Source organism: Hemicordylus capensis, chromosome 8 (assembly GCF_027244095.1).
Source record: "Hemicordylus capensis ecotype Gifberg chromosome 8, rHemCap1.1.pri, whole genome shotgun sequence".
In the NCBI taxonomy this organism is placed as follows: domain Eukaryota; kingdom Metazoa; phylum Chordata; class Lepidosauria; order Squamata; family Cordylidae; genus Hemicordylus; species Hemicordylus capensis.
In genome coordinates this window covers 26,567,423-26,595,070 of record NC_069664.1, presented here as the reverse complement: position 1 = coordinate 26,595,070, position 27,648 = coordinate 26,567,423, and the positions used below count along the sequence as shown (strand labels likewise).

Sequence of the window (27,648 nt, the reverse complement as noted above, 5' to 3'; positions counted from 1 at the left end):
CCTGAAGGATGCCCAACTGTAGAGAAGATTCCAGTTAATGTTGGCTTTCCTGTTGGGAGAAGGCTACCAGCCTTGAGAGTTCTTGCATTCCAGTACTGCTACTGTTCATAGTTCCTTGGGTCTGGCTGTTTGAAAACACTTTTTCAACCCAAGCACCTGGGCTTGGTCCATATTTATTTTTCCCTGCTGTGAGAGATCCCTTGTTCCACTTGGTCCAAAGAAGAGGAAGCTTACAATGGGAAAGGTGAGTAAACCAGTGTTTAAACCAGCTGATATTCAACAGCTACTTCCCTCAATCTTTTTGAACTGTCAGGTTTCTGAATTCGAAATAGACCTATGCTTGACTTTTCTAATGCACTGATGTTTTAAGAGGAGAATTAGATGATTGATTGGGACTCCATTCTGTTGAGATCAGAATGGCCATTTCAGGGAGATACAATTAAGACATTAAATTCTTTTTGCATAGACCTTTGATCTTTATTAGTGGAGAGCAGAAGTGGAACTTTGAAATATTATGTATTATATGTGCATGGGTGTCCCATCACAGAGTGCTGATCCAGTTTATATCTGTTTAGCTTCAGCAACACTACAGCATTTGATGTTCTCAGTCCGTTCACTGAGAGAGGAACATTAAAAAAGAAAAGAAAAACTAACAGAAATTGCAGTCCTACACACACTTACTTGGAATTAAGCCCTGTTGAACTCAATGGGACTAACTTCTGAGTAAACATGCTTAGGGTCATACTGTACATCCCATTCAAAAAGCAAGAGTCTTAGAATTAACTTGTCTTTCCAGAAAACTAAAAAAAGCCCTAAGATGATCCTGCAATGTCAAGTTGAAAAAAGCAATCTAGCATATAGTGTAAACCTCCCTGAGCCATTTTTGGAAGGGTGGTATAGAAATCAAATAATTTTTTTAAAAATACAAAGTAGGGTTCCAGTAGGGGTAGTTCACCTCCAATAACCCACTGATAATGGGAAATTTTCTTCAATACACCTAGTTTGTGTATATTTATGCTCTGCTTTTAGTTGAGATTGACTCCCAAAGCAACTTATAGTGAAAATCCATATAGAGGTAGAACACAATTGGGATACGTGTGTGTGTGTGTGATGGAAGGAAGGTAGTATTTTCTGACCCCTGGCAGCTGTTGACAGAGTTCAAGTACCAGCCTCTTCCCTGCAGAGGGAGGAGGCAAAAGGACTCATGTGTTGGCTGATGGCAAAGATGCCCACTCCCACTGAAGCATCCCTTTCATTGACGTGCAGAGTTGCAGATATTTAAACAACACGGCAGGAATTGTACCAAACAGAACTCATGTTGACCAAGTTCAGAAAGTCTATGATCTTTGGTCAGGTAAGGCAGGCAGAGTTAGCTAATTACAGTACACAGAGTAGTGAAATAGGTGAAGTGATAGTCCAGTGGTTGTGTAGGAGCATTAACTAGAAATTAATTATAATGGCAGAAATAGGATGGCATTTCAGGTGAAAAACAGATGGATGCATGTGTTTTAGCTTATTTTTTGTATGCCAACAACAATAGTGAAATAGTTATATCTTTATAAACAAAAGTTATAAACAAAATTTTAACACAGTTTAAAAGAATCTAAATGTGGATGAAAAAAAGAACCCTTTTAAATTCATAACTTACTATTGTTATGAAGAATACCAGGTCTTTAAGTGTGCACGTGTCCATAACTAAACTGTGCTAATTAGCAAGCTGTGACTTGACCCTCAATCACCAAGTATGACTCGGCCTGCAAACTCAGTTGTATAATAATCCTCAAGGAATCTGGGGGGAAATGGGGTCAGCCAATAGCTAGTCATTCCACAGAATGGCATGCAATTTATACATCAATTATGGTCTGCAAAGTTATGTATATAAAAGCTGACAAGCTCACAAAAAACAGGAAGCCAGTCTGGAACAAAAGCTATTAGGCAATTCAGAACAATGGCTTATCTATATATCCAGATAAAACAGAATGGGTGGCTTGATGTTCATTATGAATGACATTTGTTGCTAAATTATCCTATCCGGCTTGCACAGAATTGAGAGAAAAGCTGGATGGCTTGCATCTGCTCAATCAGAAGTCCCTCAGAAAGCTTTCAAGACTTGGGCAGACATGACATTTAAGTATATCTTGGCTATAAGAACCAATGTGATTTTTAATCTCTAATTTATCTACAAAAAACTAAAGAGAATTTGGCTGGGTACTTGGCATTGCCATGGTACACAAGGGGTAGTGAGCGAGTGTTATATGGCAGAATAATTGCTCATATCCATGGCATGGGGAAAATTTCCTCTCCTTTTTTTGGGCCTATTTCAACCATATGGCAATAATACAAAAAATGCTCGCTACAGACATTGAAAACAACACCCCACCCCACCTGAATCTGACAGCCTGAATCTCTTATGGGAGTCAGTATCATTTTAAAATATGTGTCTATATATTCAATCATAATGTATGATAAAACATATTCAGAATATCAGAGATGTGTGTGTGAAAAACAGACAACTCCAGTTACAAAACTGGAGACAAGACAGGAGACAATGAGGACATTCTCACAACACGAGCTACATGGGTAGGAGAGAGTTAACCCAGGCAGTTTGTATCATCTGGGCCACCCGGAGGCCTCCCACCCCAGCTGCTCTAGCATTGGGTAGCCCAGATCCACTACCCAGGAACCCTGATGAATTTGTGTGCTTGTCTGCCCCTCTGATAGTCTGCTTGTACATACTGCTTGTGCTTCATTGATGATCACTTGTGTTCATTGTTAAAGCAAAAGGCAGGAAAATTATCAGAACAAATAGTAGCACCTTGTTGCAGAAAAATGGATATGTCCCAGTTCCAGAACTAATTTTAGAAATTTGCATTGTTAAATCAGGAGAGGAACAATGGGCAGAGCAAACCCATAGAACAATAGGAGAATGGAACCACACCCTCTAGTTTTCAGGATATGGGAAACTGCTCTGTTCAGGGAATACCTTTCCTACCCTCTCTGCCTTGTTCCCTAGAAATGCTTCTATAGGACAGAGTGCATGAGTTAATGGGATAATGGGAGTAAGTAGGCCAATCTAACTTCCCTGCTCACTTGCATTTCAGAAAAACTCTGACATTTACTCTGTTGAGATCAATGGAACAAAGGATTTGGGGAAAGAAGTCAAAGGAAATGAACAGGAAAAGTACAAAGATTTGAAAGGGAACAAGAAAAAAAGTAAGAAGGCTGAAGAACTCAAGCAAGAGCTGGAGCTGGTAAGTGCCTCAAGGAACCTTTACAGAACTTGTTGCAAGAGCTATGAACAGGTCCTTGTTAAAGTATCCCAGCAAAAGGCTATGCCCACTGATTTCCACCAAGTCCTCAAAAGCAGCTTTCCTGAAAGTCTGGGCCAGATTACAATTCTCAGTCTTGGCATAGGAAAAAATCATTTATCTTTAAAAGATTTATGCCCAGCAACCATTAAAGGTGTCATTTTGGACGGCAACCACAGCAGTATTACCATAGTGCTTTCCCAAAGGGCTTTATAAAGCACCAGCTAATTACATTTCAATTAGGTAGGCAAATATAATCATTATCCTCATTTTATTAAAATGCAACCTACATCCAGCTCCAGGCTTCTGTACCTTTAAGGTTTCCAGTCCAAAGAAGATCCACTCAAGTATGGCTTGGTATGAAGCCATCACACAATAGGGGCGGGGGGAGCATAACAGAACTATGAATCAATAAAGTATTGGCACACACAACTGGAACAGGAGCTAACCCCTTTGCTGCCCAAACAGCAGACGTGAAAAATCTGGCTAGCAGGAGAGACCAGGAAGAATGTCTCTTCTGGCAACAGGCTCCAAGGTACTATATAAATGCAAACATGCAGAACAATCATATAGTCAAAGAAAAATCTAATTTTGCTTGGAAAAGGCATTGCAATTTATTCTCTCATTTTTTACTATGAGAACATTATCATTGTGATCGGTATTTTCCTGCTTCCTTCATACCAAATCCTGTCTGACAAGCTACACCCAAGATTTAATCAGGAGGACAGTACCATTCACATGGGATAATAGGGAAAGTAAAAAGATACCTAAGTTCTTTGCTTCAACTCTCATTACCTCTGTACTAGTGGTTTGAACCTCTGGGAAGCAGGTTCTGCAGTGTCAAACTGCAGACAACACACTATTTCATGCTGTGACAGATAACTTCTACCATGGCAATGCAAACACTCTTCCATTATTATTACAAGTGTAGACTCAAAAAATATTTGCAGTTTGACAGCATAAATCAGATGTTCGTTCTTCCTATCCATACTGCAACACTTTCAATGGAATGCTCATATGAGTGTGCATGCGCATGAGTGTACATGCCAGTCAAAGCGACGCAGTGAAGATAGCCATCATTCCCATTTAGAACTGTCTCTGATTTATCCCATAGTTCTTTAAACTGCAGAAGGATCCCCCCTGCCATCGTTTAAATCAAGGGTTCCCAACTTCCCAACCTTGGGTTCCCAGATGTTGGACTACAACTCCCATCACCCCCAGCCCTATGGCAAAAGGCCTCTCACACCTCTCCCCTTTTCCCCACTCCCTCAATGGCTCCATTGCAGCTCTTCCACTCCCATCAACCTGCAAAATGGCAACTTTCCCCCAGAGACATTCAGATCATAGCAGTGGCCTCTGGAAAGAGCTCCCCTTTGCACATGGGAGTGGAAGAAAGGAAGCAACAATGGAGCACTCTCACTGTCGCCTCCTCCCCTATCTGCAAATGGGAATGTTCCCCAGAGACCCTTGCTATGATATTTGCAGATAGATGGGAGAGAAGAGGCCACCATAGAGCAACTCAGCTAAGGATCTAATGGAAAGCTGGTCAAAAATTGGCCTGGAGCCCTCAACAGTTACCCAAGGACAGGGATAGGCAAGCTTCGGCACTCCAGCTGTTGAACAACTCCTCTGATCAACACCAGCCACAATTTATTGTAGCTGGGAATGATGGGCATTGTAATTGAACAATAGCTGGAGTGCCAAAGGTTGCCTGCCCTTGCCCATGGACGATGACCTCCAACACTGAACCTGACACAACTTCTTTTTGGAAGCTGGGGGGTTATATACTAGAAGCTGGCAGAGCTGCAGTTTGGCTCCTGAGTTAGATTCCCACCACCCCGTGAATGTATGTGTCCTATTACTCCTTAAGCCGATAGGTGATGCAGCTATTGGAGGTGGCTATAGGCCACCTCCAGCCTCAAAGGCAGGATGCCTCTGAGTCCCAGTTGCAGGGGAGTAACAGCAGGAGAGAGGGTATGCCCTCAACTTCTGCCTGTGGACTCCCAGCGGCATCTGGTGGGCCACTGTGCAAAACAGGATGCTGGACTAGATGGGCCTTGGGCCTGATCCAGCAGGGCTGTTCTTATGTTCTTATTGATTTTTGGACTCCCTGGTGTACAAAGGTCCAGCAATAAAGCTGAACAACCCATCTATTTAAGTTTACCTGCTGACCCACTGTGGTGCCAGGGTAAGGAGGTGGCGGTGTGTGTGTGTGTGTGTGTGTGTGTGTGTGTGTGTGTGTGTGTGAAAGGGCCTTCTAGAATAGCCCAGGGTATCATGGGAAATTGTAACATAAAAACAAATACATATTACATGTAACATAAAAATAGAAAAATTTCATATAAACATTATTACTCTTCTCAGTTAGTATACTGGATACCATTCTGCATCCTATAAGTTCTATAGGAATTATGAGATGAATGCATATAAGAATAGATAATTCAATTAATGCAGGCCTGCACAGCTTGTGACCTGCCAAGAAAAACACAGCCCAAATGATATGAATTGTGGCCAAGCAGGTACTCATAGTAAAATACTTTATAACCCTTCTTATTTTTGCAATTCCAGCCAGGTGGTAAAAGCAGGAGGTTTATCAAAATCCATTTTGTATGTCTAGTGGACTGAGGGCCAAACTAGACATCTCTTTAAATTTTGACACATAACAGATGTGTTCAGAGACAATTTGGATTGCAGCTGGTGCTTGGGGTGTGGGGTTAAACCTTTCTCCCATGCAGTTGCCCCAGTGAAAATTGCCCCATTCCAATCTGCTATTTGTCCCATTTGGCGGGGTGGGGGGGAGTAAGTGTACACAGCCTGTATGCGTATGTTTTCCTTGGCACATCAAACTGAACTCATTACTCTGAAGAAGTCTTTCCATTTCCGCCCCAAATTTCTCCAAAAATATTTCCCCGACATCTTTCCAGGCCTTCAGATCTCTGTCTCTGCTCCATCATCAGATTTTTGTCTTCAAGAGTTGGCAGCCATGCGACATCACCAATCCCTGCCTTGTGACATCACCAGGCCTCACTTTGTAAGTCTTAAGCTTTGGGATGCTGGAGACCTAGCAGCCCTAAGCCTAATACAGAGTACCCTGGCTAGCAGAAACCTCTGAGGGTCTCATGGCCAAAACAGATGCAACACAGGAGATCTCAAGCTGGATCTCCTGACAAATTTGTCTTTACTTCAAAGCAGCTGTGGAGGGGGCCAGCACTGTGGGCTGCTAGTCTGATCAGGAAAGCAGGGGAGAGGGTTAAAACCCTCTCCCCTGCACTATCTCCCTGACAGAAGTTACACACACACACCCCAAAGAGGGGGATAGAACTTGCTATTAAATCCAACGCGGGAAAAACACAAGTATGGATACAATCACAGATCACCCACATTGCATCTGTCTGGGCTCTTAGTCCTGTTCCCCGACACACTTTATTTGAAGATGTTAGAGACTGAATATGAAGCCTGATGCATTTAAAGCACATGTTGCAGAAATGATCAATGATTTCGGCCCACAGGTAAGTCATATCTGGTTAAAACCAACCAACCTCCCTTAACACCTGAGACCGATGAGGTTATATAAAAAAGAGTGGAGGATTAAACCGACTCAATAGGAAAACTATGAAATCTCATTCTGAATTGATTTATAAAAGATTGTACAAGCACCTGTTTGTGATTGAGATGCTACCCTATCTAAACAAACTAGCAAACCTACTGGGTCATTCCAGCTCCATAATTCATGAATAATGGAAGGAAGGAGGACACTAATTCTCAGCATTTCAACACAGCCACCAGCCTCCAAAGCACTGCTGGACTCATTCACCCCTCTTAATTCAACAGGTTCAAATAGGTTTACAAATCTTTACCAAAACAGAATCAACCATGGTTCTGTTTTTGGAGCATCTGGACAGGTACAAGGGGAAGGTGCAAGTTATTAAATGTCTCATTTTGAGCAAACATAATTTTTGCCTGAAGCAAAAATTCAATGACAATTTGAAGGTTCCTGTGGGTGGAACCAATGCAGAATTCTAAAGTAAACTAAAGTGTTTTGATGACTGAGACAATTTCTCAGATGGGTTTCCACACAACCCTAGGCTGAGCTATAAGCAGAACCCAGACATTCCAATTCAGAAACTATCACAATATTTTGATTGCAACATATGTTTGTCAACTGCAGACTATTTTAAAAAGAAAAGAAAAAGAAATATCTCATTTCCTTTTTGTTTTAGGATGATCACAAACTCAGCATTCAAGAACTAGAAGAAAAATATGGCACCAACACTGCTAAAGTAAGTTAAAATAGATGAGACCGCAGAAAACTGATAACCAGGCAGTTCAATTATATCATAATTCACTTAGGGTATATCATTACGACAACTAGCTTGTGCTGCCACCATTAAAGCAAGATCGTAATAATTCTAATCCTGAAAAGCAGAGCAATGGGCTCTACTGCCTAATCAGGAAAGTTTCCATAAGTCTCCTCACCATCAAGAGGAACCAAGTCACATACCTGGTGGTAACAGCTTTTCTCCATGCAAATGTCCTTGCAGGGCACAGATATACAAGAACAGGAACCAGGTGCAAATACTGCACTGATAACTATTGCTGAACTGCTGCCCTTGCTTTGGAGTTGACACTCCTTCCACTCAAATGCAGTTTTGTGCATATGGCAATGGATAGGATTAGGAAGTTCCAGAGAGAGTTTCATATTCACTCTTCGTATGACCTGGTATCCCCCCCAAAATAAATTTTGGTAGACAAGGTAAGGAAGGACAGAAGACAAGACTGAAAAGAGCTAAAGTTGGTTTGAGTAAAACAGTACCCATACGAGAGACTGGCATTTATTTATTTATTTTCCATTTTATTGGGCATGGGCTGGAGTTTTTTGTTTGTATGGTTTTTGTTTTGTTTTAAATAGCTGGATATAATCTGATCCAGCATTTCATGCTAGAGACATGTCTTAGAACATAGGCACATAAATTTGGAATTGATTATAAGATTTCATTTGGCAGGAGTGCAAAGGAAGAGGGTTGGATCCTCAGCAATCCACACGATGCAACTCAAAGTTCACTTTTGTATTTCTTAGGGATATCTAATTCTAACAATGTTTGTGTCTTCTAGGGTCTTACGTCCGCAAGAGCTGCAGAGATTCTGGCCAGAGACGGTCTGAACGCACTCACTCCTCCAAAATCAACTCCTGAAATCATCAAGTTTCTCAAACAGATGATAGGAGGCTTCTCACTCCTTTTGTGGGCTGGAGCTCTCCTCTGCTGGATTGCCTCTGCAATTCAATATGTTCAGAATGAACCAGGAGCACTTGACCAGGTAAGCATCATGATGCTCTTAGAACAGCTTTTTAATTTCTTATAAATGTTGGTTCCCCCGATTCCCATCTCAGATTAACATGCACACAAGTAGGGCTTGGCAAATCCCAGTTGCCAGGGAGACATGCCACCTAGAAATTTAACAATGATGCCTAGACTAGGCTATTCAGAACCCAAGTTATTAACAAAATCTTTATTTGTCCCAGGCAGCCCTATTTCTGTCCTAAGTATGCTACTTGAAAAGAGGATTAAAAAGTCTATTTATCTCCCACCTTCACAATGTCCATCACTAAGTCCAGTAATTTTGTCAAGTGCCCATTGTCTGGCCTTTATATTTTTGAGCTGGCTTCTAGATCAAATAACATTTGTCAAGGCTTGCAGTAAGGAATACAATACTTTCTTCTTCATGCTCCAACAGTAGCTAAGAATACCTGGGATTGTCACTTAAACTCCAATGTTTGTGTGGTCTTGGTACTATTTCTAAATCCACGGACCATTTATGTGACCATTAAAAAATTCTAATGCCAGATTCTGAAGACCAACAGTTGTCATCAGCTGTATGTTTTTATCACATATTTTTGCTATAGTTTCCCTGATTTCAATAATCATGGTTACGTTGACTGTACGCATTTGAAGCATATGGCTTTGAAGAGAAAACTTTGCATCTCTCTCTTTCCCATACTATTTAAACAGACACATGCTCATAATGTACTGAGTCAGTTACATAATTTTGCAACAGACAAGAAACTATCACTGTCTTGCTTTAAGCTAACTTGGGTAATTTTTTTTGCTGTTTAGCTCTGTCTGGGCGTAGTCCTTGCAATTGTGGTGATTCTTACGGGGATGTTTGCTTATTACCAAGAAGCTAAAAGCACCAACATAATGGCCAGCTTCAGTAAAATGATCCCGCAGGTGAGTTTCCAATATTGCTCAGTATATCTGTATCTAAAAACCAGGGAGTTCTCCACACAGCAGGTTTTACTGCGGGTTTTCTGGGAAGCTTCGCTGAACTCAAAGTGATCCGCAAAACCCAATGCAAAAAGTGAATTTTTTTTAACCTTGGATATAAATCAGGCTGCACTCAGCTGCTCGCTGTGATCGACGGGCAGTGAAAAACCCAAATTGCATATGAAGTGCTCCCCAATAGCTTGCAGGGACTTTGGCGTAAATCTGCCTGATATGTGAATGCACCCCCTCCATTCCAGAGGAGATACAAGCTAAAGGGCTTTAAAAGCCGTGTGAAAAACTTCCAGGTGATGTTTTTAAGGAATAGTTGGCGGTGGCTTTCTCCTGTAGTTAATGGGGAAATATTACTCAAAAGGAGATCTTATCAGTCTCCTCCTATGACTTCTAATTAACATAGCCCTATTCATGGTTTGTGGATATCAATATGAGATCCACCATGCTAATGAACATGCAAAATTGTAGGCAATATTACACAACTCTGAGTAGATTGTTGAAGATGTCTCAACACTTTGATGCAAGCGTACAATAACAGCTCCATGGTTTGACCAGGCCTTATCTGCTTTCCCCCCCCCACTAGCAAGCCCTCATCCTCAGAGATGCCGAGAAGAGAGAAATACCAGCAGACCAGCTAGTAGTGGGTGACATTGTGGAAATCAAAGGCGGAGACAGAATACCAGCCGACATCCGGATAATCGGCAGCCAGAGCTGTAAGGTAAACAAATTTAAAAAGAAGAAGAAAGTGAGTTTTGAGCTAAGGGGGAAACAAAGAGGAGATTAAGAGAATTAGGTATCTTTCTACATGATGAGGTGTGAGCATACGTTCAAAGAAAGGGCAGCTCCACAACCAAATGAAACAGTGTCTAAACATCGAAACCTTTTCTACAAGAAAGAATCTTCCCACAGGAGAGCTTGATTATTACCACTAGTAGTACTAGTATGAATATTTATATTCCACTCATCAACCAAAGTTCTCAAAGTGGTTTATATAGAAAAATAAATAATACGTAAATAAGATGTTCCCATCACCAAAAAGCTCACAATCTAAAAAGAAAACAGAAGCCAGATACCAGCAACTGCCACTGAAGGGATGCTGTCCTGGGATTAAAGGCAAAGTGTACCGTTGAGTCATATCGACTCCTGGCGACCACAGAGCCCTGTGGTTGTCTTTGGTAGAATACAGGAGGGGTTTACCGTTGCCATCTCTTGTGCATTATGAGATGATGCCTTTCAGCATCTTCCTATATCGCTGCTGCCCGATATAGGAGTTTCCCTATAGGACCCCCTAACCCACATTAGGTCTAGCAGTTATAAGGTCACAGCTCTGCATGGTATACCCTGTAGGGATGAATTCAGAGTCTTCTGGGCTAATTGCTACCACTACCACCATCATGATTACTGAAATTCTACATAAAACCCAACAATGATATATTTAGTAAAAGCTTACTCAGTTACATGAGGGGATCTGTCTTTGATCAACAGGTGGACAATTCTTCTCTCACAGGGGAGTCAGAGCCACAGTCCCGCTCCTGTGAATTCACTCATGAAAACCCACTGGAGACCAAAAATATTGCTTTCTACTCCACAACCTGTGTGGAAGGTATGTGTGGGTGTACATGCAGAGAGAGGGGGAAGGAGGTGGGGAGATGGCTCTTGAGAAAGCTTCATATGCCAAAAAGAATTTCCAGTGATGCCATTCCATTCTGATTTCAAATAACTTCTGCAGGGGTAGGGGACCAGTTAGGATGGTCTGCCCTTGGAGGCTGATGGATCCTAAAGGATTCCTGATGGCTCTGGGGGATTTTCCTGCTGAGAGAGTGGATGATCCTGTTGACACTCTGGTCTCCCTCTGGTCTGAGGTGATGAGTCGGGTAACTGACATGGTCCTGCCTAAGCTTCTTCTCCCGATTCTCCAAGTTCAGGTAACTCCTTGGTATACAGGTGATTTGCAGACAATGAAGCGGGCTGGTAGGGGCTTGAGCATCATTGGTAGAAAATTCTGAATGAATGCAACTGAACACATGCCAGAGCCCACATTAGGGGTTATTCTATGGTGATGATGGCGGCAAAGAAATTCTACTTTTCTGCCATCATTGCATCTGCTCAGTGTCATTCAGCGGAGTTTTTTTGAGTGGTTTGGGGCCTCCTATTTGAAGGCCCCAAAGACCATCATACAGAATTCTCGGCAGCCTGCTGTGATCCATTTGCATTATATCTTGCAGTTAGAATAGCTCGTATCTTTCTGATTTGGATGCCTAGGTTTTTTGCGGCATCAGAATTGTATGTTGCCAATGCACGGTCTGTAGTAGTGTACTAGGGTGTGTGTGTGTGTAAATAATTTTTTAAAATGTTCTACCAAAGAGGTTGCTGATATTTTAAACATTTAAGTGCAGAAGTAAGGATGGCAAGAGGAGGGGATTGCCAAAAAGAGCTACAATTAGACTAGCAGGACTGAGGAAACAGTGTTGATATTTCCCACTGAGAGAGTCCATCTTTTGAATGAATTGTTATGCTAAAGTGTGCAGAGAGGAAAGATTAAAGTAATTATAAAAAGTGTGGCACTGTTGTTCAAGTAGGCAATGTAGTAAGCTTTTTGCTGATTATTAATCCTTTCTCCACAGGAGCTGCTACAGGCATGGTCATCAACACAGGCGACCGTACCATAATTGGACGGATTGCTTCACTGGCTTCAGGAGTTGGGAATGAGAAGACACCCATTGCTCTGGAAATAGAGCATTTTGTACATATTGTGGCAGGAGTGGCTATTTTCATAGGTGTCCTTTTCTTCATCATTGCTGTCTCTATGAAGTACAATGTCTTGAAAGCCATCATCTTCCTCATTGGTATTATTGTGGCCAATGTACCTGAGGGGCTACTAGCCACAGTTACTGTAAGTATGCATCAACCTATGACAGTCATAAATAACGCTGTAAATGCATATGTAACAGCTCACACCAATGTGTATTAAGCCAACAAAGGATGTGCTCTAGTAGTTCTTGGATTACACAGAGACTCTACTCTTCTGCCTGTATTAAAAGAGAAACACAACTATAAACAGACAATACTAGCACTATCTATATGAAAAAAATGAAATTGGATTCTTGAATGAAACCATCTCTGTTGTTCGAATGTCTAAATCTCAAACTCTCATTTCTTTCTGCTGTATTTGCCTGCCATTTTGCGGGGTGTGTGTGTGTGTGTGATTTGTTGTGTCTCTTTCAACATATCTTGAACACTAACCAACCTGAGAATGGCTTCATCTTTAACTCCACTACTGATGCATCTTCCTACTTTATATTGTATTTTATGACATATACCATATGAATAGTGTACTATAAAACTAGTACACTAGAAGTCCTGTTCACAACAGTATAGGCACCTGGGACATATTACTATTAACATAACAGCAGACCAACTACGTTTCCCAAGTAAAATACTAAAAATAAATTGTTAAATTTATTTAAAAATAAATCCCAGATTTATTTCTATCATAAATCTGGAACAAATCTGATGCATCAGCAATGCTTATGTCAAACACACTGAATTGAGACATACATGCTATAATCAAGATTAAAATCTGGATTTACATAGGCAGAAACAGATTGTCATTCTTCAAATGGAGCAGACCTTCTGATTAATATTTTTCTCACACTGCTAGGTAGCCTTGTCTTTGACTGCTAAGAGGATGGCCAAAAAAAATTGTCTGGTGAAGAACCTGGAAGCAGTGGAAACGCTGGGTTCTACCTCTATAATCTGCTCAGACAAGACAGGAACTCTTACGCAGAACAGAATGACAGTAGCTCACCTTTGGTTCGACAATGAGATCTTTTCAGCCGACACCAGTGAAAATCAATCAAGTAAGTTTTTTTTTTAAGAGGCTGAGAGATGGGAAGATTAATTATGTCACTGTATAAGAACTTGAGGCACTATTAAATGTTCTCATTTTCTTCTTTTCAGCCCAGACTTTCGATCAGTCATCAGGCACTTGGAAAGCTTTGTCAAATATCGTCTCTCTTTGTAATCGGGCAGAATTCAGACCAGGACAGGAAAATGAACCAATTATGAAGGTAATTCAGTTCGCTTCTTCCCAAATAAGTGTATTTGATGAGTGCTCTGAATTTTGGTTTGGGAGCCATACTTTTATTTTAAAACAACCAACACTGGTACTTTCCTATTTCGTTCCAGAACAACAGTAAAAAGGGAATGGCAATGTTTTTCCTGGGTCAAAGTGTACTAGTGAAAAAAAGCCTACATGTTTCCTTTCAAGTTAAACAGAATTAGTGGTCAGGCTGACCTTATCTATACTTTCCCCAAAACAACTTGTTTTGAACAAATACATCATCTTGCCTTCTGATTCCTTGCAATATTCTCTGTATCCAACATCAAGGAAGTGTGCAGCTGAAGCAAAAGTATCACTCTCTTAAAACACCTATGAAGTAATATTTTAGCTGTCAAATGGATAAAGTAAGAATGATCATAGTGTATGTATTTATATGGAAGAAAAAATACAATAGCTAGAGAATAGCAACTCAAACTGTTTTGTGTACTTTATTACTGGTTCCCAGTGTTACCCCATGGAAATCATTCCTGTCATTAAATTTAGATCAAAACAAAACATATAATGACAATATTAAGAAAAAATGTAGAACTCATAGCTACAGATCTTTCACAGTCACCAACCAGCTTCCTTCTGGGTAGTCTGTTCTCCACAGAATCTTTCTTAAGGCCTTTTCTTAAGAACCTGGAGGCAGTGGAAACAGGGCTCTACATTTGTCATCTGCTCCACTATCTTATCTCGCATAATGATTATGTAAATAGGATAGTGTTTTGGTGTAATGTTAAGGATACAAGTAGGAGTAGGTTATATAACAAAAAAATCTACATAATGTTTGTTGGCTGTTTGGATGACACCATGTCACACTTTTACTGAAATCTAATTTTCGAAAATGTCCTCAGAGAATTGTGGTGGGAGATGCTTCAGAAACAGCTCTGCTGAAGTTTGCGGAGGTTGTTATGGGTGATGTAATGGAAGTCCGGAAAAGAAACAGGAAAGTGGCAGAGATACCCTTTAATTCCACAAACAAGTTTCAGGTGAGTATTTCCTAGAGACTGATATATTGAGGCATTAAAGGAAAATAAAATGTCCCGTGAACTATAAAGGCCTACATGATAATGCTGAGAATTATTGGGTAAAAATAACCATGAAGAATAGTCTGTAGAATCTAAGCAGTCCAATTTGTGTCTTTGGAGAAAGGAATGACGACAGACTAAAATACATCACTAATTTTACCCAATTCAGAATGTTCTGGGAAGGAAGATTTAAAAGATTAAGGGGCAATGACAGAGGCAAAAGGCTCTACAACTTTTCTGGAGTGTTGCCTCTCATGATTTCTATTTTGCATAGCAACATTGCCATTTGAAAGATTAACAACTCTTTGGTTTCATAGAGAAACAACAGTCACCTTGAACACAAGCAACACGGTTAAGATGGAGCATTGCTAAGCACTTGTGATTTAATCGTCAAACAATATCTTAGAGATTTATTATAATATAAATGTTGCCTTGTGCATTAATTTAATCATGAAAAGATGGAGCATAAATATTTATAATAAATAAAATTGAACATAGCATAGGGACTGTCACATCTGATAGTCAACTGGCTGTCAGATCAGCATGGTCCTATGTTGTTGGTTTTTTCTTCGTCAGTCAAATTCAAAAGACAGGATTAGCATGATACTGTACTGAACAGCACTAAAGCAATGCATTTCAACTGTTGCACCTTCATGGCAGCTTTCAATCCATGAGACGGAGGACCCCAATGATAAACGTTTTCTGCTGGTAATGAAAGGGGCTCCCGAAAGGATTCTGGAAAAGTGCAGCACCATGCTGATTAATGGAAAGGAGGAACCACTGGATGAGGAGAAAAAAGAGGCATTCCAAACAGCATATATGGCACTGGGCGGCATGGGCGAGAGAGTCCTTGGTGAGTTGAAGCACTGTAAAAGATGCTGCTAACTATATGCTCCAGAGTATCACCAGCCTTTTTCTAGAGTAGTATGGTGACCAGGAAGTCCTCAGTTCAAATCTCTACTGTGCCATGAATTAGCAACAACTAGCCAATACCCTCTAAGCCTCACCCTACAATTTACACTATGGGCATAATAATTCTTACCTATCCTATAGAACTGCTGTATATGGCTTACTGAAACAACACACGTGAAACACTTGGTGTACTTAAGCAACAACATAAATAGTATTTACGTTATTTTATTCTACTATATGCAAGCTGCATCTAACAACTTGCAGACAACCTGTAACTTCAGTACCTACCTAGAGTGTTCACATATTACAAGAGCCTGTGGTTTCTTTCCACTAGATAGTTATAGACATGAACCACCTTGAAAGGCAGCAAGGGATTGTGAACATCTGAAAGTTAAGAAAATGGTTGGAGATATACTACACATTGCAAGGTTAATTACTGTACAGGCAGTACTCTACTTAAGACCCTCCAAGTTATGACAAATGGCACTTAAGACATTTTAAAGTTGCTACCTTGTTTCAACTGTACAGCTATGTTCCAACTTGACGACTCCTACTGTGGGAGGAGAGGCTCCACTAGAAGGCTGTTGGTGTGTGGGCTGGAGGAGGAGGTGGCGGTGGCAATGGCGACTCAGACTCACTTTGCCATTCAGACTGGCAGTCCTGGTGGGAGCTGCCTCCGAGTCTGAAGTTGTGGAGGTACTGGCTGACTTGCCCATTCAAGATGCTCCCCCTGCCACCACGGTATCTACTTCCACTCCTCCTCCTCCAGCTTCAGCTGCTGAGCTGTGACAGCGAGAGGGAGAAAGCTTAGCCCATTCCCATCCCACACACCAGTTACTGTCCACCCTCCTTTCTTCACCATCTTAAGAGTTGCTCAGGAGGAGAAGGAGGCAAGCTACCTAGTTGCCTCCCTTCCTTCTACAGAAAATAAGAATGGACTGGGAAGGGAATGTGTGGCAAGGCTGTAGCAACTCCTGATTCTCTACAGTAAACGTCTCTGCTGCATGTCTGTGCCTGACACAACACCAGGTTTGGCAGCAGCAGGAGGGGAAAAAAATAGGGCACCCAGCCTTGGTTCAGGAACCGAACCCCCATTTCTAACACTGTTTCCAATGGTGAAATAGGTTCCGATTCAGACATTCCAACTTAAGACACCGTTTTCAGAAGCCAGTTGCATCATCATAAGTCTGAGGACTTCCTATACATAGAATTAGCTTGTTTGAGAGCAAATTAATGTAGGTTTTAACAACAACCAGGGCAAATACGTTTTTAGAAAAACAATTGCATATGGGTATTCTGTTTAGAAAGAAATGGTAATTAGTGGGATGTTTGATCGTGAAAAATGCATAGTGATTCTAGTGTGATCTGAGGTCTTTTCCCCTTGACTTCCCTCACTCAATTATCCTTTGCTTTCACTCTAGGCTTTTGTCACCTGTACCTGCCAGAAGAAGAATTTCCTGACACCTACCCATTTGACACTGACTCTATGAACTTCCCTACGTCTAATCTTTGCTTTGTGGGGCTTCTGTCAATGATTGATCCCCCTCGATCCACTGTGCCAGATGCTGTAATAAAGTGTCGGAGTGCTGGGATCAAGGTAGGTTTTCCAAAAAGCAACTTGTGATTTAAAATAATACCAATAACAATATAATACACAGACAAGCACACTCCTTCTGTATCTTGGTGAAGCATATTTCACACCCCCGCACCCTCAGGAATAGTTTGCTAATGAGCATTATTTTAGTGTAAAATCTGGATTTAAATTTAAATTTACATTAAGATTTTAAGAAGATAAGCTTGCACCAATCCCAGGAACAGAAATAAATACTTTTTTTGGTGGGTGGGGGCAGAGTGTTTATTCAAATTCTTTATGTACAATCAACCACCTTATTTCATCAGAAGCATTTTGTCTCTAAAAACTATTTAATACCTAACATGCCAGATCATTACTAAAAACAAACACTGTAAACCTCAGTGTCCTGGGAACCCATTAAATAGCCAAAACAGATGCTACCAACTATATCTTTAATTTGGCTTCAGTTTGAATGCTTGTCTTTTTCTTAGGTGATAATGGTCACTGGTGATCACCCAATCACAGCCAAAGCCATTGCCAAAAGTGTAGGCATCATTTCAGCCACCAGTGAGACAGTAGAAGACATCGCCAAGCGCCTGAACGTTCCCGTTGAGCAAGTGAACAAAGGGTAAGAATGACACAGCCACAAGCAGCAAAACTGCTCTTTCTTCAGGTTTTGCCCTGTTTTCAATAAACTGTTGATCTGTTGAAATCTTTTCATGTAGATCCCTTAAGTCCGTACCTTCCACTCAGTTGTGACATAGCTTCCTTATGATAAGGTGATCATTACACATTATGAATTCCTGACCTTTCCAGATTGTTCAAACTCAGTTTTGCACTTAGAGGTGAATCAGTTCTGCCCTTTTTGCTGCACGAGACAAAGCATCTTTCTTAGACCAAATCAACCCTTTCCTAGCTTGTTTCCAAGAAAAGAAGTCGTGAAGTTTCCTCGCCATGCTTTGTTTCCATCTTCTGCTCCAATAGTATCTTGAATGAACAGGAGGAGAGCTGGTTTTGCAATCGCAAGCATGAATTGTCCCCCTTTGCTAAGCAAGGTTCATCCTGGTTTGCATTTGGATGGGTGACTACATGTGAGCAGTGTCTGCTATTAGATATTCCCCTTAAGGATTGCCCCATAGCTCAGTGGAAGAGCATGTGCTTTAGGTCCCAGATTCACTCCCTGGCAGCATCTCCAGGTAGGGCTGTGAAAGACCCCTACCTGAAACCTTGGAGAAACCTCTGCCCGTCATTGTAGACAATACTGAGCTGACAGATAGTCTGACTCGCTACAAGGCAGCTTCCTATGTTCCTATCAACAAGCTTTCCCTGTACCTTAATGCACCAGTCACTAGCAATAAATGCAGACTTATTTGCATTTTATTTTCAAACTCAGTGCTACAGAGTTTTAATTGTCATCACCTATGGCTATTGCAGAGATGCCAGAGCTGCTGTGATTAATGGAATGGAGTTGAAGGATATGACTGCAGAACAGCTGGATGACATCCTGCTCAACCACTCAGAAATTGTCTTTGCTCGCACTTCACCCCAGCAAAAACTGATCATAGTGGAGGGTTGCCAAAGACAGGTGAGTGAGTGGCGGGGACAGAAACCGGTACTTGGAGCAGCAGTAGACTGCACTGTGATGGCCTGTCCATGGCGCTGTTCTCAGTGGAAAACATTTCTGGCCACAAAAAGCAGCAGACGTAGCAAGAGAGAAGAATCGGTTTATCCATCTCAGCTTCCTCAATGAGCCCTATCAGCTCTTCAGTTTAATCCCATACAAAAGCAAATATTTTCATGGGGGTTTTGCCCTATTTTTAAAAGGCTCAGATAGAACAAAATTTATTCTGCCACTGACATCCAGAGCAATACTTAGCTCCCTAAAGCGTAGAGCAGGAAAAAAGGAAGTCTGCTATGTTCATGCTCTATATTTAGTAACTAGAGCCTATAAGCTGTTTGGCACAATATTATTTATAACCAGTCTCAATGCACTAAGTCCCCCAAGGACAAGATATCCCGCATTTGCCTTAATCAGGTCTTCCCTCGGCTTGATTATTCAGCACACAGTGCTCTAAATTCCCTTTCCACTAGGCACTCTGACCTTCCCCAACAAGGACACTTAGTTACATAAATCTCACTGGACAGATATGGATTTGGCCAATCAGCATCTTTCACTTCCTGTATAAACCCAATCTAGGCCAGCAAGAAATCATCCTATAGCTATTTCAGATCCCCATTAAAGAATTTAAGGAAAGAGTCTTCTTGGATACTGCAGAGTAGCTTTGGAATGCGCTTCCCATGGGACTAAGAGACGCCCCTTCTCTAGTGGCTTTTAAAAAGTGTTTGAAGACTCCTCTTTTTACCCAGGCTTTTTAACTTTTAAAATTTTAGATGGTTTATTGGTTTGTTTTAAATTGTTTTTAGAATTTTAATTGATTTTAATGTTTTGTTTATGGCTTTGTTGTGAACCACCCTGACACCTTGGTTTTTTGGGGTGGTGGTGGTGTATATAAATACGTTAAATTAAAAAAATAAAATTATCCAATTCTTGGTTATCCGAAATCCCCAGCTCAGCACCTTGTGTCCTGACTACTCAATACGACCCTGTGCACTTGATTATCTGGATCTGTTGGCCATCTCTGAGTCTATTGCGACAGATGAGACTTTGCCCTGTGCAAGTAACAAATCACAGCAAGAAATGATGATACTTTCCACTATTGCAAAAGACAGGAAAAGAACTGACATCTGGTTTCATTCTAGAATGTAATACAGGTCCCCCAGGCATGAATAAGACACCTTTGCAAGGCCTGGGACACTTATGCAACTGCTACTGGCATTCTAGCTGAGCTGACAGAGAGGTTGCATTTGCCTGGCTGTCCACTCAGCCCTTTCTGTCAGTTTGCTCTGAAAGAACCTATAATTATTACTCAGAATAACTACATACACATGTTGAACTGTTTTTAGAAAGCTCCATATAACACAGGCAAAGGAAGTGTAATGTGCATGCTTTTAAAAATATCCCTTGACTCATGTCCACCAGGATGCTGTTGTTGCGGTGACTGGAGATGGTGTCAATGATTCCCCAGCTCTGAAGAAAGCAGATATTGGAATAGCTATGGGCATTGCAGGCTCTGATGCAGCTAAGAATGCAGCCGACATGGTCTTGCTGGATGACAACTTTGCTTCTATTGTTACTGGAGTGGAGGAAGGTATGGAGACTCCTTTAAAGGTGTAAAGTGCAACCAATGTGTTGCTCCAATGTGCACATGGCAAGTTGTCATGATTTTGCACATCTGGAGAAGAATGCATGTACACATGTAAACACAGGTGGTGCAGTTTCACATCAGTCTTTGCATATACAGATGAGCAACATCCAGGCACACAATTTCTTGTAGAGTTTCCCCTTACCCCCTCTCCTTTGGTTCCCATATCCTTTGAACCTGTCCCAATTTGTCATGCATTTTCTCATTTGTTACTTGAGGAGTACAGCAGCTGTGCAAGCACAGACATTTTCAGACAACTGAGTTATACTTCTCACAATTATTCCATGGTCCAAATACAAGCAAGATCTGGTAGGCAACACTCCTCCAGATGGCTCCCTATGCTGTCCACAGTTCTGGCCCACATCATTTCACTGTTGTTGCAGTTTATTTGAAAGGGAAAAGGACCAATCTGCAAATGCTAATCATTTGAACCTGGGAGACTCTCCTATTTATTGCAACTGATTTCAAGATTTTAAAAAGTGCCGATCCTACTAAAAGCTTCTCCTGTATTACCCTTCAGCACTTTGTTCTTGCGGGGAAAACCCCCACTCAATTCAAATATATTCAGACTTTGAGACAAATAGGGCTAGTTAAGATCATTTGCATTCATCTGCACATTATCTTCCCTTTAGCAGATTTTGGAATACAGTGTGCAACCTTCACAGAAGCATGACAATTATTTATCTCTGTTCTACAGGCCGCTTGATCTTTGACAATTTGAAGAAAACCATTGCCTACACCTTGACCAAAAACATTGCTGAACTCTGTCCTTTCCTGATTTTCATCATGACCAGTATCCCATTGCCCATTGGCACCATCACTATTCTTTTTATTGACCTGGGCACAGATATTGTAAGTACTTAACCTTCTGGAAAGTGAAGCCTTTTCTGTATAGCATGCACACTGCACATCGCTACTTGTGTATTTTGTAGGACAAGAGGATCAATCACTGATCAGTTGCCAACTTCCCAACTTGCTTGCTATGGTGTGCAACGCCTTTCAGTTCAAGAGCACTGGCAACCTAACTAGAGATTTCTAGATAATTAATTCTCCACTTGCTAGATTATCCTGTCAAGCAAGCAAGCAAGGCTTCCTTCCTTCTCACTGAATATAAACAGCAGCCAAGGCGTCCTAGAATCATGCTGCATGTTGATGGGAATTTTTGAAACTGGCTTCTCTTACAGATCCCTTCGATCTCCCTGGCATATGAAAAAGCTGAAAGCGACATCATGAAAAGGAAGCCACGGCACAAGAAAAGGGACAGGCTGGTCAACCAGCAACTTGCAGTGTATTCCTACTTACAGATTGGTAAGATGGGCAACTTTATACAAGTGGTGAATGGATCAGTTTATGGCTGAACTCTGAACCGACCTCAGGTCTTCAATGTGAAGTCCAATGTACTGTCAGCTGGGATGCAAAATTTCCATTCAAGCTAACTAATAGAACATGCATTCAGACATTAATGTTGTCAAGAATCCCTCTCACTCTTATAAATATAATGCTTTGGGCTTTCCCTTCTTCTCTTTTGCAGGCATTATTCAGGCCCTTGGGGGCTTTCTGACCTACTTTACGGTTTATGCCGAGCAAGGCTGGCTACCCTACTCACTGCTCGACATCCGTCTCCGCTGGGAAAATCCAGCTGTTGATGACTTGGAGGACAGCTACGGACAACAATGGGTACAGCATTTTAGAATCTTTCTTGGTTGAATTACCAATTGTTATTAGAATAGCACGGCTACCACCTCTGCACAACAGAGAAGTTTTGAGTTGACATATTGCTAGCAACTAAATCCATTCATGGGCAGGACAAAGAAGAACCACTTGTTCAGCCTTAAAGGTCTCTGATGTGAATCAAAGAACATCAGCTGTTGCTCAGAGTGGCTTGAACTGATGCAACTACATCCTATACAAGGCACGTCCATCACATTATGCTGCCTGTCCTTTGGCTCATTTTAGAGGCTATTACAGTATAAATTGGTCACTACAGTTTAAGGCATGGGTGGTTTTGGTTCCATAGCTCTGTAGCTGCTGAAAGGTCTTTAGGAGCATATCCTAAAGCCAGTCATCTCCAATCATGTTCCCACCATGCATCCATGACAGTTTTGCACACCACCACTATGCCACACCCAGCAACACTGGCACCTGCATAGTTTGTTATACCATCCTTGGTCACCTGCTGGCATCCAAACAGGGACCCTTGCCAGGATCCCACATTTGCACAATCTATGAGCTCATTCCTACATGTTTATTCCTTGGTGTTCCAACTCACAGGGTCAGATCACAAGTTATGCATGTTACAAATATATAATCAGAATAATCTACATAAAGATCACACACTTATAGTCACCACAAAGCAATGCACCACCTCACATGGCATGAACTAAGCAAAAAAAGATGATACCCAATATAGATCATGTTTAAAATCCAAAATGGAAACTAAAGACAACAATATGCCTTGTGAAGCCTCACCTTGCAGATTTGTGGCATTTCTAGCGAGGATATCAGTCCACTGCCACCACTTGAGAAAATGTGCAGCCCTCACCATGATACCTCAAACATCTCAGGGTCATTGTGCTGTTGAGACCCAACCATTCTTCCATCTTCACATGGTTACTGACAGGAAATTTGCCACTTGGGATAAACCACCAAATATTTATTCTTGCTTGAAATAAACAACTATCTCCTTTACACAGAGCAATGTAAACATCTCTCTCATCCAGGAACAGTTACACTCTAAGGGACTTAACAGTCACAGACCCCTTCCCAATCAACATGGTCCGTCCAATCAACATGTTGCTTTTGCTGCCTCTACTATAATCAGTACATAACCTCCAGTACACAAACAAAAATTATGTTCTTATTGTAATTCTAGAACTAAACAAGTGCACTGCATTTCGTCACACACCTTGCAGAAAAGTTCTGCTTTCCATAATATAGAAAAAACTCTCAAACTCAATTGATGTGGAGCAGGCAAAGCTAAAACTGATAGTATATTTGTTCTCTCCCCACACTGAGAAGGACACAATTTTCTAATTTGCAAGATCCTGCCTACTGTAGCAAATTGGAAGATCTACTTGTTCCAGGATATAGTCCCCCACTGATGGAGAACACCCTGTTTTTTAGGGCAGGGGAGGGGGCAGCACCTGGCAGGCGATACTTGATGGGTCACAAGGTGTGAAGGCCTTCCTTAGTCAGCCATTTGACCCCCTCCACACTTACCATTCTTTTGCAGACTTATGACCAGAGGATGATTTTGCAATGGCACGGTGCCACAGCCTTTTTTGTCAGCATCACCATTCAGCAAGTGGCAGACTTGATCATTCGGAAGACACGACGGAATTCCATTTTCCAACAAGGGCTTTTCAGGTAAGAGTTAGTGGCTTGTGCATATTCTGGTGTAATGGGGGCCTCAAATGTTAGGGTGGCTTCATACAAAGGTTCATCCTTCTTCTTCTTACTGGCAAGTGTAATCTCTCCAACAGCCATTCTGAAGGGTGAAGGATAAAAATAATCCCTGGTCAAACAGAGGTTTTTAAAATAAGAAAACTGAAACTATGAATGCATTTTTAGCCTACTTTCCAGTAGACTTATGAGATCACCCAGCATTTTGTGCGTCCGTGTGTGTGTCCCCCCATCTGGACCAATATGAACCAGTTGTAGGGACACATAGGGGCACCTCAATGGCGTAGTTTGTGATGATGCCATCCACTCCAATTCAAGATGGCGGTCACATAAACATAAACATACCCCTGCTAACTGGGCAAAAGAGGCACCTTTTACCGTGGTGATTCTCTTTATTTAGCAGGGGGAGAGTAACTGGCCCTATCCACCCCCAGCACAGTACCTCCAGTGACTGTTGCTGGTGTCTATCTTATGTTTCTTTTTAGAATGTGAGCCCTTTGGGGACAGGGTTCCATCTTATGTGTTTGTTATTTCTCTGTGTAAACCATCCTGAGCCATTTTTGGAAGGGTGGTATAGAAATTGAATTATTATTATTATTTGATGTGCAAGTGGGCTAACCTGTGGACTTCGATTTGAACCAAATTTAATTTAGCTGTAGGGATAGTGAAAGGAAAGTAGGCAGGTTAGTTCTTACTAGAACTTGTTTTTAAGCAGATGCAATTGCATACTTCTCCTTTTCTCCCAACTAATCCAAAGTTTCACCACATCAAATAATATATATATATATGTGTGTGTGTGTGTGTGTGTGTGTGTGTGTGTGTGTGTGTGTGTGTAAATAAAATTCTGAATTTATTGTTGTTAGTCACCCTGGGGAGATTTTGTCTTGAAGGGCAGAACATACATATTTTAAATAAATAACTATATGTATTACATAGACATCATCATCAGCAACTGTCTTTTCTTTTCTAATAGAAACAAAGTCATTTGGCTTGGCATATTCTCCCAGATCGCAATTGCTTTGATCCTCAGTTATGGCTTTGGAAGTGCTCACATCTTAAACTTCGCAGCCATTCGGTAAGTTCAGCTTCTTTCCTGGAAGATGTAGGCATTCACCCATAAGTATTCATAGAAACAGTCATGCTGGAGTCCTTACGACACAGTCCAAGGCTCAAGTTGCAACACAGATATTAACCAGAGAGGGTACTATTGATTTTATCAAAATCCTATCTCAGCCTCAAGCCCTTACAGAGAAAACCGACAGGAAGGAGCAAGTTTATCAAGTGTTTATTTAAATTGCTGCTTCAGAGTCAAAAACACCAATTTTTGCCTCAACATCTTTGTTTGAGTGTTCTATTAAGGAAGCTAAACAAAGCCACAAATTAGTGTTGAATCCGTAATATACGAGGATAGTTCCTTAAACAAACTATAGGCTTGGGTCATGGTGGCATTTTAACTCTTTTGCCTATGATAACAAACCACCTATAAGCAAATAGATTTAAACTGACTGCAGATGTGCAAGGGAAAGGCATTATGGTTTAAGGCAATACATTGTAGCTGGGGGTGATGGGAATTGTAGTTCAACAACAGCTGGAGATCCAAGGTTGCCTAGCCCTGATTTAACGACTGCAAATGAAGAGTCCAAAATGCTTAGGCTGCACCAGAACAAGAATGTAGCCATCTGCATAGGTTCTCTTAGAATAAAGTTTGACATCTAATGCTCTCATTTCTAGGGTTCAGTATTGGTTTGTTGCTATGCCTTATGCCATCTTGATATGGGTCTATGATGAAATCCGCAAGTTGCTCATCAGGCGATATCCAGGAAGTAAGTAGTGTTGCGTCTTATACATTATTGGAAATTCCATATCCATGCAAGCCCCCGTTTGTTTGTTTTTTAACACATGGGCAGTTTTAAACAAGGGTCTTTATTGCAGGGAGCAATTTGAAACTAAACAGTCTGTTCCACAGTGCTGCACTGTTGCTGCCGATCCTCCTAGAATTAGGTTGTTTGCAAGTTGAGCATCAGGCTCAAAATTCCATTATCCTACGTCATTTTTAGATTTCCAGTTGTAGTTTGTGTAGTTAAAGGGGGTGGGGATATGGAGGCAACCTCTACATGGATGTCTTGCGTATGAGAGTGATTTTTGTTTGGGCTGTCAACCCCGAATCCAAAAGAATGAACATGTGCCTTTAACAAATATAGCACATGCGCTATCCAGCAGGTGTGGCTTCTTTCATCAGTGATGAGAGAACCTGCAGAGAAGGCCCCCTGAGGTCAGGAATTTAACTTGTCCCTGCATGGATCACTGTTGAAGGCCTCAGCTACAGGACTATATTCACACTTGATTTAGCAATGCAGTGACTTGGAAAGAATCCAGAGAAGAGCAAGGCTGTTGGCTGACTGAAATCTTGGCAAGTCTCCCATTTCAGTGACATTTCAGACTCTAATGGCCTTGAATCTGGGCCATTTGGAAGAAGCCAGGTTGCATAGCATAAACTCCAGCACTGCGATCGTAGGTGCCCTCATTCCTCTGTCCCTGATCTGTCCTGAAACAAGAGACAGGGCAGAGAAGACGCTTGTGTGCGCCACTCTGAAGCCTTGGAGGTAGGCATGCGCAGAAATGGTAATCCCAGCACTTGGTGTGGCTATAAGGCAGAGAAAGGAGGATGCCCCATTATGTCTCTCACAGTGTAGACACTGCAAGGGCAGCTCACCAGCACTCAAACTGATAATTTATGCTAGCTCAGCATCATGCCGCTTGGAAAATGCTTAATTCCTCTTGTCTTTTTCTTTTTCTGCTATAGGCTGGTGGGATAAAAATATGTATTATTGAGTGTCCTTCTCACCTCTCATTTCTCCATGCTGGAGAGTGTGTCTTAGTTGCCTCTTCTGAGGGTGGCTGCTTGAAGGCTCTAGCTGTGCAATATCAACCAACTGCAGAGATGCCTATCAGAATGAAGAAAGAAGGGCTAACCGACCAGAAACAGAGATATCTAAACTGTCCTGTAAAGGCTTATGCTTGGGTTATCAACTTGAATGCTATTTTTATAATACCTAATCTCTCCTTGTTTAAAGTGTATAAAGTTGAAAAGAAAGGAAATCCTCTTGTACAAAGAAATAAAGAAACCACATGTTTGTAATAATAATAATGTAAGACACCAACTTGCACTAGGTTTCTTTAAGTTGTATTTTTGTTGTTCTTCATGATTGTGATGTCTTCCACAGCAATACAGTTGTGAGCTAGTACGTAACTGAGCTAGTATGTACAGTGTACATACGTATGTACACTGAGCAAGTATGTGTAAACGACATATGTTGTTAAAGAAGACTACACTGTAGATGCGTCATTTGATAATAAAATAACTGTTTTTACAGAAAGCAGCTGTTTGCCATATTCATCTTCTTACAAGTGGGGAGGGGGAAAGGTGAAGGTTAACAGGAATGCTTTATCCCATGGAAAATTCAGAGTCCCCTTATGGCTCAGACCAATGAGACCTGGATGCTTTCAAAGGGATCAGGCAGGCAGAATGATTTGCTGTGAAGAGGCTTCCTTGTTGATTGGCCTTTATTCCATCCTTTGGCAGGTGCTACAGATAATAACATGTCTTGAATCCACACCTGACATCCACCAGGTCCAGGAACTGGATGGCTAAATGAGTGGCTGGGAATGAAGCGAGCACAAGAGCAATTCCATTGCTAAGTTAAGGGGTCACAGAGGCTTTCCCCATCAATATAGTATTTCTCCCTCTCAGTCAGTTTGACATAAACTAGCTGGGCCAGGTG

The 27,648-nt window shown here is 41.4% G+C and overlaps 2 protein-coding genes across 5 annotated transcripts in view; one reads left to right on the top strand and one right to left on the bottom strand.

The window, feature by feature from the left end:
* Positions 1 to 27,237, top strand: ATP12A (ATPase H+/K+ transporting non-gastric alpha2 subunit). 2 transcript variants are annotated; one of them, XM_053269667.1, is made up of 23 exons: positions 1 to 244; positions 3,102 to 3,251; positions 7,529 to 7,588; positions 8,421 to 8,624; positions 9,422 to 9,535; positions 10,167 to 10,301; positions 11,069 to 11,186; positions 12,208 to 12,476; positions 13,245 to 13,443; positions 13,544 to 13,653; positions 14,543 to 14,677; positions 15,377 to 15,569; positions 17,050 to 17,225; positions 17,693 to 17,829; positions 18,636 to 18,786; positions 20,242 to 20,410; positions 21,162 to 21,316; positions 21,649 to 21,772; positions 21,996 to 22,141; positions 23,697 to 23,830; positions 24,840 to 24,941; positions 25,598 to 25,689; positions 26,670 to 27,237. In XM_053269667.1, exons 1-23 carry the CDS (start codon positions 236 to 238, stop codon positions 26,696 to 26,698), a joined length of 3,111 nt encoding a protein of 1,036 aa, XP_053125642.1. In that variant the 5' UTR covers positions 1 to 235; the 3' UTR covers positions 26,699 to 27,237. The 2 variants fall into 2 exon arrangements, with proteins under 2 accessions (XP_053125642.1, XP_053125643.1); XM_053269668.1 differs by lacking the exons at positions 1 to 244; positions 3,102 to 3,251 and adding an exon at positions 6,403 to 6,817.
* Positions 22,696 to 27,648, bottom strand: part of LOC128333745 (multiple epidermal growth factor-like domains protein 6) — a 68,677-nt gene continuing 63,724 nt past the window's right edge. For 2 of the 3 annotated variants that reach the window (XM_053269662.1, XM_053269664.1), the window contains 2 exons: positions 26,712 to 26,811; positions 22,696 to 23,951 (listed from right to left, as the gene is read on the bottom strand). The gene's annotated coding sequence lies outside the window, so the exon portion shown is untranslated. The remainder of the gene's footprint in view (positions 23,952 to 26,711; positions 26,812 to 27,648) is intronic. The other variant, XM_053269663.1, reaches the window with a different exon arrangement.

What these genes read in the sequence shown, in the direction of transcription:
- ATP12A (XM_053269667.1), top strand. An exon ending in TCGGCAGCCAGAGCTGTAAG is followed by an intron (nt 10,302 to 11,068) that starts GTAAACAAATTT and finishes TTTGATCAACAG; the next exon opens with GTGGACAATTCTTCTCTCAC. An exon ending in TTCCAACAAGGGCTTTTCAG is followed by an intron (nt 23,831 to 24,839) that starts GTAAGAGTTAGT and finishes CTTTTCTAATAG; the next exon opens with AAACAAAGTCATTTGGCTTG.